The sequence below is a fragment of the Scylla paramamosain genome, chromosome 32, assembly GCF_035594125.1.
Source record: "Scylla paramamosain isolate STU-SP2022 chromosome 32, ASM3559412v1, whole genome shotgun sequence".
Classification (NCBI taxonomy): domain Eukaryota; kingdom Metazoa; phylum Arthropoda; class Malacostraca; order Decapoda; family Portunidae; genus Scylla; species Scylla paramamosain.
In genome coordinates, this window is record NC_087182.1 from 1,831,096 (window position 1) to 1,843,834 (window position 12,739).

General features: G+C 41.9%; 1 protein-coding gene across 5 annotated transcripts in view; it reads left to right on the forward strand.

The window, feature by feature from the left end:
• The window catches only part of LOC135089008 (para-nitrobenzyl esterase-like), a 54,640-nt gene that overhangs the window by 32,968 nt on the left and 8,933 nt on the right, over window positions 1-12,739 (forward strand). For 3 of the 5 annotated variants that reach the window (XM_063984127.1, XM_063984131.1, XM_063984130.1), the window contains 2 exons: window positions 10,977-11,698; window positions 12,176-12,262. In XM_063984127.1, coding sequence (XP_063840197.1) covers window positions 11,291-11,698; window positions 12,176-12,262 — 495 coding nt within the window. In that variant the 5' untranslated portion in view covers window positions 10,977-11,290. Of the gene's footprint in view, window positions 1-4,959; window positions 5,426-5,465; window positions 5,628-10,976; window positions 11,699-12,175; window positions 12,263-12,739 lie in introns of those variants that run through there. The other 2 variants (XM_063984129.1, XM_063984128.1) reach the window with 2 other exon arrangements.

Below are 12,739 nucleotides of genomic sequence, written 5' to 3' on the forward strand. Positions count from 1 at the left end.
AACTTTGTCTTTTTCTTTTGTGTTCATCGTTAATGCCTTCAAATTTATTATCTAGTTTTCACCATTTCCTTCCTTTTGTTCTCTCTTCCTTCCTTTCTTACATATTCACTTTATTCTTCATTCTTTATTTCTCTCCTCCCTTACTACACGTTTATCAATTCTCTCTTAGCCCTTTTTTATCCTATTGACACTGGAGACGAAATGTTAGAACCAGAATAATAAGATATAATTATTTCCTTTTTGTTTTTTACATAACTTGGAACAGTAGATTCGTTTTAAAGTCAAATGGAGCGAAAGTGTAAGGAGGAAGAGAAGAAGGGAAGGATGAAGCAAGTGAAGCGAGAAGGCAATGAAAAAGGAAGAGAAGAAGGGACGGACAGAGAGGAACTGGTAAGGGAAGGAAGGAAAGGGGAGAAAGGGGAGTAGAAACGATAAATTGCCACCAAAAGGGAAAGGAAAGATAGGGAAAGGAGAGAAGAGACATGAAGGTTGGAGATTAAGGGGGGTAGGGAAAGAGGGGGGAAGAGGGGGGCAGAGGGGGAGAGGTAACGAGGGACGGAGGACAAGGGGGATGTTGATGGTAACACGTGTAAACAGTGACACCTGGCCCATTATCGACCCGTTGGCAGGTGACGTCAGGCATGTGTGTGTGTGCGTGTGTGTGTGTGTGTGTGTGTGTGTGTGTGTGTGTGTGTGTGTTCGAAATCGACTCGGTGTTATTTATATCAAGCGTTGCAAGATGATTAGCAGTCTGTATAGATTATCAGTATTGACTATTGAGAGAGAGAGAGAGAGGGAGAGAGAGAGAGAGAGAGAGAGAGAGAGTAAACATACGTGATTACAAACTTCTCTAACCCCTCCTAATAAATATCCAACTTCCTTTTTAAGAAGAAAAAGTAAATCTAAGGAATTATTAGTTCTTTAAAAGTACTCAATATATTTACTCCACTTCCTATTTTCGTAGAGTACATGTTCTTCAAATCTTTTCCAGGAGTGAAGCAATATATTAGAATAAAAGATTAGTTTAACTCTCCTCTCTCTCTCTCTCTCTCTTGGGAATTATCTTTACAATAGGGAAGAAAATAAATAATGGAAATTGTAGGGAGGACAGTCAAGAAATTATGACTTGGAACGCTCCCCTATCCTCTCTCTCTCTCTCTCTCTCTCTCTCTCTCTCTCTCTCTCTCTCTCTCTCTCTCTCTCTCGCAGACGCAACCTCTTAAATTCTACCATTACCTTCCTTCCTTCCTTACTTCCTTCCCTCCTTCCTTCCTTCGCTTTCTCAGTTTCTTCCCCCATCACAACTACATTATAAACACATTACGACCACATCACATTAGTCACCAGTGGAGCCCTTGTACGAGGGCTCGTACAGCACAGCATGGCACCCCTATTCACTCCCACAGCACCTCTGTAACGTCTCTATATCACTTTACCCCGTCTTATCCCTGTCTTACCCTGTCTTATGGCGGCTTGTCCTCTCTCCCTTGTGTCCCCAGCCATTGTCTTAAGCCCTATTGCATCTCGGACCTAATTTGGCATTCCCCTTAGGTTTCTTCATTATGGTTTCTTCGTCTTGGAAACACCTTTGTCTCAGTTCCCCTGCTGCGTTCCTTCCCTTTACCGTAAATATTTTCCCTTCCCTCTGCTTCCTTAGTTCTTTCAAGCTTTTCTTATATTTTATCTTTGCACTTTCTGCCTCTCTCTCTCTCTCTCTCTCTCATCTCTCTCTCTCTCTCACTCTCTCTCTCTCTCTCTCTCTCTCTCTCTCTCTCTCTCTCTCTCTCTGTTTAGGTGAGATTCCACTAGGTTAGGTTGAATTATGTTAGGTTAGGCTAGGTGAAAATTACTTATACCTTCGAATGTCATTATTAGGCTAGGTTAGGTTAGATGAGGTTAATTAAAGGAACATGTATCCGCAAACCGTCATTAGGTTAGGTTAGATTATGGCTAAGTTAGATTACGTTAAGTTAAAGGGACATGTATTCCTGTATTATCAGATTAAGGTTAGGCTAGATCAGTTTAATTAAAGGAACATGTATTCGCAGACCGTCATTGGGTTAGGCTAGGTTACATTAGGTTAATTTAGGTTACGTTAAGTTAAAGGGGCATGTATCCCTGCGTTATTATATCAATTTAGGTTAGATCAGGTTAATTAAAGGGACATGTATTCGCGGACAGTCCATCAGGATAGGTCAAGCTACAGGGAACCTTTCTGTCACCCGTGATTTCACCATGGACCCGCGGCCGGCGGGGACTGGAGGCGAACAGTTACGGTGAAATTAGCGGGGCGTGTATCGAGTAACAGGATTGTATTGTGTGTAAATAATGCGGCAACTTGTTAATGTGGGAGCTAGGTAGGACGGGAGCGTGTAGGGGTGGCGCTAATGTGAGAGAGAGAGAGAGAGAGAGAGAGAGAGAGAGAGATGAGAGAGAGAGAGAGAGAGAGATTAGTTAACAGGATTGCCTTAATTTTACCACACCCAGTCATAAAATATGATCGAAATTTTAATAAGAACGCCAAAAAAAAAATTAAATAAATAAATAAATAAATACAAAATACATATAGAGAGAAGGAAACAGGCAAAATGACGGCCAGAGAGACAGACTAACATAAAACACTAACATATCTTCCCTTAAACACCGGAGAAATGAACGGAATCCAAAGTTTTTAACAAGGGCACACGTGAAGGCAGTACAATAATGAAGGGAGGGATGGAACAAAGCCTTGGAAGTGAGTGGTCCACGGCAGAACCATTGGGAGGGACGAGGAGAGGGAAACAAAAGGTAGTGCAGGGATGCTGGGATAATCTCCTTCCTGTAAGATGAAACGAACACCACTCAGTAAGGATTCCGAGCTAATGAGTCAGGCATCGCTTTCTCAAACAATGCCTCGGTTCGTTTTTTAAATATTGGAGGTTTTTGTGATTTTTTTTTTTCAAGGTGTTTGCTTAATTCTAGTGATATTTTGTGTGTGTTTCATGTGGTTTCGGGGCTCTAGTGATAGTGTTTGTGGTCTTTAAAGCTATTTTCATTATTCTAGTGACATTTTTCGGGTTTTTTTAAGGTTTCTAATGATTCTACTGATAGTTTTCGTGTTTTTAAAAGGTGCTTCCATGATTCCAGTGATAGTTTACGGGATGCTAAAGAAGATTAAACGAATCTAATGGTAGTTTAGCAAGACTTCTGCATCAATCAGGAAGAAGAGCTATTAGAAACCCCCACTAATCATGTCTATATCCCTTGTGAATAGTCCTTGCGAGAAAGCCAAGCGTTTTCAAAAGCTCCCAACTTCGCCTCAAGAATCTCCAAAAGGCAGAAGGGAGGATTAATACAAGAATGATTGGATGATTATCTGCGTCCAATTAAGCCAACAACACCGGCTCAGTACGAGTGCCAGTGATAAGAAGATTCCTCGCTGGGTAATTAAAGACTATCCAAGCAGTAATAGGAATAATTGTCGTAAGTAGAGGGTAGTTAACGGTAATTACTCGTTATTCTGAGGTCTCCCTTGTGCAGGACATAAGGGAATTAGGTTTAAAAATGTAGGGGATGAAGGGCGTACGAGTGAATGCTGTAAATAAACAAGGAAGTGAATGTTATGAATGAGTGAATAAGGGAAGTAATTAATGATATTTAGACTTATGTAATGAAGTTTAGCAGCGAAAAATGTGGTGATAGTAATGATTTGAAGAAAGATAGTGTTGTTTCGTTTGTTTGTTTGTTTGTTATTTATTTGTCTATTTATTTATTTATTTATTTATTTTGTGTGTGTGTATTTGTTGCTTGAAGTTTTATGGACTAGTTTGTGGAGTTTTTGCACACACACACACACACACACACACACACACACACACACACACACACACACACACACACACACACACACACACATATATTATTCATCTCTCACATTTTCATAATAACGGAAACTTTTTTTTTCGTAACAATCCTAACGCTACTTTCTCTCCTTATGAATTCAACAGGAACAACAACAACAACAACAACAACAACAACAACAAGACCAATAACAACAATAATATCAATGATGGTAGTAATGCTGGCAATCCACTACAACAACAACAACAACAACAACTACTACTACTACTACTACTACTACCACTACTACTACTACTACTACTACTACTACTACTACTTCTACCATTATTACTACGACTACTATACTTCTACCATTACTACTACTACTACTACTACTACTACTACTACTACTACTACTACTACTACTACTACTACTACTACTACTATTGGAAGGTCCGCTACACACCAATTATAGTGCCAAGCGAGTTATTGTGGCAGATATATTGCTCTATATACCCTCCATTCGTCTCCTGGCGTTAGGGGCGAGAGTCCAACACTCGCCTCCCTTCCTTGACCCTTAGAAGCATTCCCCAGAGAGACGGCCAAGGGTGTTACTACCGGATAATGTCATAATTCCTAGGTGATGTTTTATGTCATTATCCGGAGCCTTTGTCTTTGATGTGTATGTGAGAGAGAGAGAGAGAGAGAGAAGAGAGAGAGAGAGAGGAGAGAGAGAGAGAGAGAGAGAGAGAGAGAGAGAGAGAGAGAATGGATGTGGGTGGAGGGGACATGACTCTGCTGGGTGACGGAGAGAGAGAGAGAGAGAGAGAGAGAGAGAGAGAGAGAGAGAGAGAGAGAGAGAGAGAGAGGGTTATAGGGGAAGTTGGGATGCTGGTGCTTCCTGACCCCCTCCTTCCTCTCCCTTCCGCTCTCCCTTCCCCCTTTCCCTGCCTCCCCGTGCCTGGTGAGGGCGTTGCAGGTGAGAGCAGAGGGAGAGGCAGGTGACAGGTGAGCTAAGCGTCAGTGTGATCCTAACACGTGCACGACTTGACGGGACGGTTGTGAGCTTAGTGAGAGAGAGAGAGAGAGAGAGAGAGAGAGAGAGAGAGAGAGAGAGTGAGAGAGAAGAGAGAGAGAGAGAGAGAGAGAGAGAGAGAGAGAAGACATGTAAATTCAAGCAAACAGGAAGGACAAACAAACAGACATGGAAAGAATTAAGCGATAAAAAGTTATCAGCAAAAAAACAGATAGAAACAGACAGACAGACAGACTGACACAGACAGACAAACAGCCAGTAAGATAAACACACGTAGACATGCAAACACAGATAAACACAGACAAATAGCTAGACAAACAGACATATAGACACAGATAGATAGACAGACAGACAGACAGTTAGAGAGAGAGAGAGAGAGAGACCGGTAAGAAATCAAGCAAGGAAAGGCAGAAAAGTGCTTCGGATACATCAGATTCCACCACGAGGAGAGGAAAAATTTCACGAGAGCTTGACGTAATAACCACGAGACTCTTGCATCACGTTACAGAAACCAACAGAGGAGAGAAGCAGAAAATACGTACAAAAATCTATACAATCACTCGACGCTATGTGAGTAACTTAAATTAAACTAACATTTTTATACCTGGAGCTCATATTTTTAAGTCTCAAGGAAAGGAAATGTTAGAGTGAACTTAAATAATGAAACTGCTGGCCTGACGTGACCTAACCACTATTGCAAGGAACGTCTTCACATAACTCGTGCAGAATCACTTCAGTCTCTCATCTTGACACGTGAGAGGAAACCCTGCAGGTAAGTAAAAGTGAGAGTAGTGAGAGTAAGAGTGAGACAGAACGAGATATGACGCTATGCCCATTCTCTTCCTTTTCTTCCAGCTTGTTAAAAAGAAAACGTAAGAGTGTTCAAGAAAGTGAAAGAAAATTAGTTGTTTTGTATGCCAGACGGTGATGGTACAAGGAAGGCTGAACTGAAATTGAGAGAAGGATGTGTAACGAAGTTTATTTGGATCCTATGTATAAGGAATGAAGTTTAAAATATTAGTAAGTGATGAAGGTTGAATGAAATCTGAATGAGAGCAATAGTGAAGTCTGTTTGAAGTCTGAGTATGTATAGTGGTGAAGTTTGTTTGATTTTCAAGTATGAATAATGATGTAATTTTTTTTTTTCTGGATATAAACAATGATAAAGTTTGCGTGAAATATGAATGAGTTATGGTGAAGTTGCTTGAAATCTGAGTATGGCTGATGATGAAGTTTGCTTAAGCAGATTTCTGAATATGAATAATGATGTTTGCTTGAAATCTAAGTATGAGCAATGGAAGAATAAGATTTTAAACATGAATAGTGATGAAGTTTGCTTTTAAATATGAATATGACGAATATGAAACATGTACTTAGTTTAAAAGCTGAAATATACCAATGAAGTCTATCTGAAATCCAAAAATAGAGATGAAGTCTGCCTGAAATAAGTAAGAATAATATTGCAGTTTGTCTGAAATATGGGAAAAAAAATGCGCGTGTCTGAAAAATTGTGACAGGAATTATTTTTTTTCGTTCAGACAGGCAAGTGGCAAATGTGAAGACAGGCTCTTACAAATGGACAATGTGACGAGAGGAGCGAGGCATAATGAGGCCTAATTACCGCCTCTGCCAATTAATTTTCCCCTTAAAATGCTAAAAAAAAAAATCCGTGAACTGTTTTGGTGACGAGAGAGAGAGAGAGAGAGAGAGAGAGAGAGAGAGAGAGAGAGAGAGAGAGAGAGAGAGAGAGAGAGAGGGATGGTTATCTGCAGCACGTTATATATGTAGCTTTAAATATACCTTTCCTCCTCTTCTTTTTCCTCCTCCTCCTCCTCCCCCTCCTCCTCCTGGTCATTACCATTTAATCCTCTTTGCTATTTTTTGATCCTCCATTCTCTCTCTCTCTCTCTCTCTCTCTCTCTCTCTCTCTCTCTCTCTCTCTCTCTCTCTCTCTCTCTCTCTCTCTCTCTCTCTCTCTCTCTCTCTCTCTCTCTTCCTCCCTTTCACTCCGGGAAAATGGGACTTCCCCTCCATTAACAAACAGGAAATTCGGTGGTGGAAGACAGGGGAGGGAGGGAGAGGAGAGAGAGGGAGGGAGAGAGAGAGAGTGGGAGAGAGAGAGAGAGCGAGAGAGAAAAGGAGAGCAAGTGGTGGGCTCCTTTTCTCTCTCTCTCTCTCTCTCTCTCTCTCTCTCTCTCTCTCTCTCTCTCTCTCTCTGTAGGCGATAAAACTTTCTTCAAAAGTTGAATGTGAAATGTGACAAAAGAAATCTTGAGAGGAATTCTGCTATTTTTTTTTCTTTTACTCGTATACTTCTTTTTTCCCTTTTTCATGTACATAGTTTCTCTCTCTCTCTCTCTCTCTCTCTCTCTCTCTCTCTCTCTCTCTCTCTCTCTCTCTCTCTCTCTCTCTCTCTCTCTCTCTCTCTCTCAGGTAGGAGACTAATGAAGTGAGATAGGTCAATTAGCAAAGGTAATTTCCCCTCTGCCAGGTGTCCTTAAATACCTGAAGCCTTAATTGGTCCGGCCAGGTGAGGTGACGCCCTTTTTGTGTGCCTTGAAAGTGGGCCATTCTAGCTTCCTGTAGTGCTGCGTGGACGGGTGTTTTAGCGAGAGTGTTTGCAGCGGCCAGAAACTAATGTAGGGTCTAATGTTAATGGTAGTGGTTGGTTAGTAAGGGGTAGAGAAGTGGTGGTGATGGTGGTGGTATCTTTTGGGTATTTCAGGTGAGATGATGGTTGTGGTGGTTATGAGTGGTGGTAATGGTGGCGGTGGTGATGGTGGTGTTTTTGATATGTGTGCTCTGGGTCGTAGTAATGATGGGGATGTTAATGATGTCTTTTTTTCAGCTCCATGCTTTGAATCATACGCCAATCATACCTTTGACTTATGGCTGTCGTGGTATTAGTAATGACAGCAGTGGTAATAATGCTTTCTCACCACCATACCATTTATTTTCTATCGCAATGGTTTTCAGTTATGGTCGTAATGGTAGCAATACACGTATATATTTTAAACCACCAGAATTTTTTGTATTTTCAAGCTATTTCTCTTCAGTTGATGCATTTTCTCTCCCTCGTTTCCTATTCCTCCTTCCCTCTTGCACCAAACATCTTACATGAACGCGGAAGATGAAGGGACTCGGCAAACGTTGAGGCGAAAGAGGACACGAGACTTGAAAGCTTTGAGTAAGGAAGGGAAGTTGAATAAACCTGTATGGTGTCATGATTCCCTTTGCTGTGATGGAGAAAATGCATGCTGAATCTATATAAAGTTAAACTGAGTGACGTATTGAGTGGTGACGTATTGAGTGGTGTTGATACGTAGGTGTCAATTTGCAGTTAATATGTTGAAATTTTACCTGTGTAGAATTGAAAGGTGTGTTCATTAGCATATTAAGTCTTCCCTAACGAAGCTCAGGGTATAATTGGTAAATGGAAAGGGTGTTTGTCGACGGTGTTATTGAGTTAAGTGTGTGAAAAGAAAAGAAGGAAAAATAAGTCTGGCTCTGTTACTGAGAGAGAGAGAGAGAGAGAGAGAGAGAGAGAGAGAGAGAGAGAGAGAGAGAGAGAGAGAGAGAGAGAGAGAGAGAGTGCCTATGACCTTAAATAAATGGTGATGACGATGGTAGTGTTGGGTGAAGGCAAACACACACACACACACACACACACACACACACACACACACACACACACACACACACACACACACACACACCTAATCCCTTACACCTTTACCCTCACACCTGCCCTCTGCCGTGCCCTTTACAACATTCATTAATCTTGAGGCTTTCAGAGAGACCAGGAGGGAGGAAAAGAGAGGACGAAATTGGGTGAGGCAGGAATGAGACCGAGTGAGTGAGTGAGAGAGAGAAAGAAAGTGAGTTAGTGAGGCAGGTTGAGGGGAAAAGGGAGAGGCAGGAAGAAGTGGAAGTGAATGGAGGAAGGAGAGGAGCATTGAGGAGCATTGAGGGGCATTCAGTGGTATATATATAAAAAGAGAAAGTCATTAATCTGTCATAGGTTATTGGGGCTCAATCTCTTTTATGTCTTCAGCTAATTTCTTGTCACTTTCTCCTTTCTTGATCGCTGCCAGTCGTCTTATCTCCGAGGTCGTTATCGCTGCCAGGGAACATAAAAGTAAAAATCTCATCACCTCTTTTCTTCAAGATTTTGTCCAACTCTTCCGCTCGTGTCCGTGAAAACCTCTCAAGTTTAGTGACGTGTTTGAACTTTAAAATCATTGAAGATAAGACGGTGAAAGAGATGAATATATGTTGAATAATAACTAACTCTTTTTTGTCCTTCTCCTTCTCTTTCTTCTCTTGCTGTTACACTTACTACTACTGAGGGAGGCTGGAAAAAGCAAAATAAACAAAAAAAGACAAAGCACAAGAAAGGAATGACAAAAAAAAAACATGTTAAAGATCGACTGGAGAGAGAGAGAGAGAGAGAGAGAGAGAGAGAGAGAGAGAGAGAGAGAGAGAGAGAGAGAGAGAGAGAGAGAGAGAAAAGTGGGGGATTTCTATGCATATTAAACTATTGAAGATAAAAACAGGTTAGAAAAATTTACGATGCATCGAAATACGTAGTCATGTTTTATAGAGGGACTGCCACGTGTAGGCCTGATGACTTCTTGCAATTTTCATTTTCCTCCTTACGGTCTCTGGAACACAATTACCTGTATGAATCATAGTGTTATAGATTCCCTTCTGGCACTTTTTTCTTTGGGACTGGCACGTCTCTGGCATTTTTTACGTTTATTTTGTTGTTGTTGTTGTTGTTGTTGTTTGTTCTAGGCCAATATCCCTCTTACATAAACATAACTCAGGGACAGTTCAGGGTCGCGTTGGTCCAGTGCTGTGCTACGTGTGTGTGATTCAAAGGATGGCAGGAGTAACGAGAAAGATGCATTGGGTGTGACGAGGAAGCACCACCCGCGAGTAGCGAAGTCATGCTCAAGGTTGTGGTGGTGGTGGTGGTGGTGGTGGTGTTGGTGGTGATCAAAGCATATCCGCGTGTTAGTCTATGTTGCTTGTTTTTCCTTTTCCTGGCTTCCATTGTTTCCTTTTTTTTTTTTGTATGTGCATTTAGTATTTCTTATTTATTTCTTGATGCCCAGTATTATATCCTCTGTTCCTTTCGTGTTTGTGAGTCGTATCTCTTGTTTTCTTCGTCTTATGTAACACAGATCTATACTGTATCTTCTTCTTCTTCTTCTCACAACTTCGTCTCTCTGTGAATGAGAAATCGATCCGGTTTCAAAGAATTCATTCATTCTCTCATTCTTTATTCTGTCTAGTCTACATTCACGCTGTTCATCCACTTATTTACTCGTATTTATTTATTTATTTGATTATTAATTTATCTTTTAGCTTACTTTTCTTTACCGAGGGCTACATTTTTTTATTTTTTTCATTTTTGTCTTCAGTATTCACACTCATATGCCCGCGAGGTCAAGCCAGGCTCGTATTTATTTATTTCATTATTCATTTATTTTTTTATTTACTTTTCTTTACCGAGGTCTACAATTTTTTTTTTCTTTTTTTTTGTCGTCAGTATTCACATTCATATGCCCGCAAGGTCCAGCCAGGCTAAGAGTGAGACGTGAGGCGTGAGATGTAAGGTGTGAGGCATGAGAGGCTTGAGGCGTGAGGTCATCGCACTGGAGGCAAGGGGAGGGCACTGACTGCACCACATGATGCCATTCTTCTCCCCAAGCACCACGTCAATTTCACTCTCACTTGTCTTGCTCCGCCTCTCACTAACACGAGCAACACTTACAAATTGTGGCCTTACATTTTTCTGTGATTTAGGCTTTGCACTCTGGTTTATTCATTTTTCCCCTCCCCACTTTTCGTATTTCAAGAACCCGGATTCTGAAACGCTCTGCTCTCTCACCGCGACTGTTTTCAGAGGCCACAGAGATTCTCAAGAGTGTTTCCCCCGTTAATAATGTAGAAATCTTATCATTCTGTCACTAGAACCATAAACACACCTTTAAAAACCCATGTAACTTAACTTTACCCTTTTGAGTAGTGGAAGTACGTCGCAGGAGTACTTCAGAATATGCTACGTATGTTTTTGTCCGATATATCTGATTCATTTCATGTTTCTCTCCAGGCAAAACAAACCTGAGTGATGAGGAAGACAGACGAACATGGTCCAAGGGTTGCAGGAAGATGAAGGAGACGAGGACACTGGTTGGGAAGAAGGAAAAGTCAATCTGCTGTTGTCTCCACTTAAAGATTCTGTGAGAGAGTGACGAGCGGGGAACACTTTCGATGGCCCTCATGGACTGCAGATGACGGGAGGGCAGCTCCGGCACTCTGGATCATTTACGCAGTGTCACACCTCGCTGAGTGCCTGAGGAAAGTAGAGGAAGCTAGAGGCGTGTGACAAGTGTAAGTCAATGCAAGAAAACCCTCGTATTTACTATGAGGAGTCCACATCGCTTGGCAGGCAAAGGAGGAACGTGGTCTTTGGGGCGCCTTCATATGCATCCTCCTCCTATTCCTCCTCCTGCACCTTCATCTTCTCTTCCCGCCACCAGCCAGAGCATGAATGAGAGCCTCAGGGTGTTAGCGCCGGAACCACACCAACCAGAATGGATGGACGATGGAGCTATGATGGATATTCAAAGGCCTTCTCCACCCAAGCTCCTTGCACCGTCATCCCCAGCCACTGAAAGACCTCAAGGGTGCTTTGTCTTCCCTACAGCCTCCAGTGTCCCTCTTAAAGCCACGAGATGCTCTGTGCTTGCTCTCGTGACGGTGGTGGTGGTGGTACAGGGAGCCCTTGCCCACGATTCTATTATAAGACTGAGACAAGGAAATGTCCAAGGGGTGAGTATGAATGTAAGTTATGAGTACAGTATGTGAGTTATGGTATTATTAGGGATGCGTTATGGTTATGTGTGTTGTTGGTGAGATGTATTGGTCATAACTGTGTGTGTATGTGTGTGTGTGTGTGTTTCCACATACTCTACATCCTGTCTTTTGTCATTCTCTCCTCCCTTTTGCCAACGCGGCAGTTTATCGTGTGTGTGTGTGTGTGTGTGTGTGTGTGTGTGTGTGTTTGTGTGTGTGTGTGTGTTAGTGGGTGGGTATGGGTGTGGATTTATTTGTATATTGTATTCTCTTTTTTCCACACCCAGTAACACTCGTTCTCCTCCCTCAACTTTATGCTCCACCCTGTTACATGACAACGCCAATTGAAGCGTTCACACACACACACACACACACACACACACACACACACACACACACACACACACACATACCTTCGTCAATGCCTCCTTCAGTGTCTAATTACTCCTTCAGGTCATAAGAGAGACGAGCACCAGACAGATCTACGCTTACCTTGGCATTCCTTACGCTAAGCCTCCTGTTGGGAACCTCAGATTTCAGGTAAGTTCTGTCATTAAAACCCGTAAACGCTTCGTTCTCTCACATCACGACTCTTTCCAAAGGCCACAGAGATGATTAGCCGGGTTCTCAAGCGCGTTTCTCCTGCTAATAATGTAGAAATCTTGTTATTCAGTCACCAGAGAGAGAGAGAGAGAGAGAGAGAGAGAGAGAGATATATATATGAGTAAAAATATAAAAGTCCCCCAAAAAAATAAGAAAGAAACTGGCTGTCTCATTGTCATAGAAAATCAACACAACATTCTCTCTCAGTTGGACACGACACACACACACACAGAGAGAGAGAGAGAGAGAGAGAGAGAGAGAGAGAGAGAGAGAGAGAGAGAGAGAGAGAGAGAGAGAGAGTCTGAATATCCTGTCATTGGAGTTAAGATCCTATGTTTATTTTATTTTTGTTTTATTGTCCCTTCGCAATGTTCAAGTTTCATTCCGACGAACTCAGTGTCACGGATTCACAAA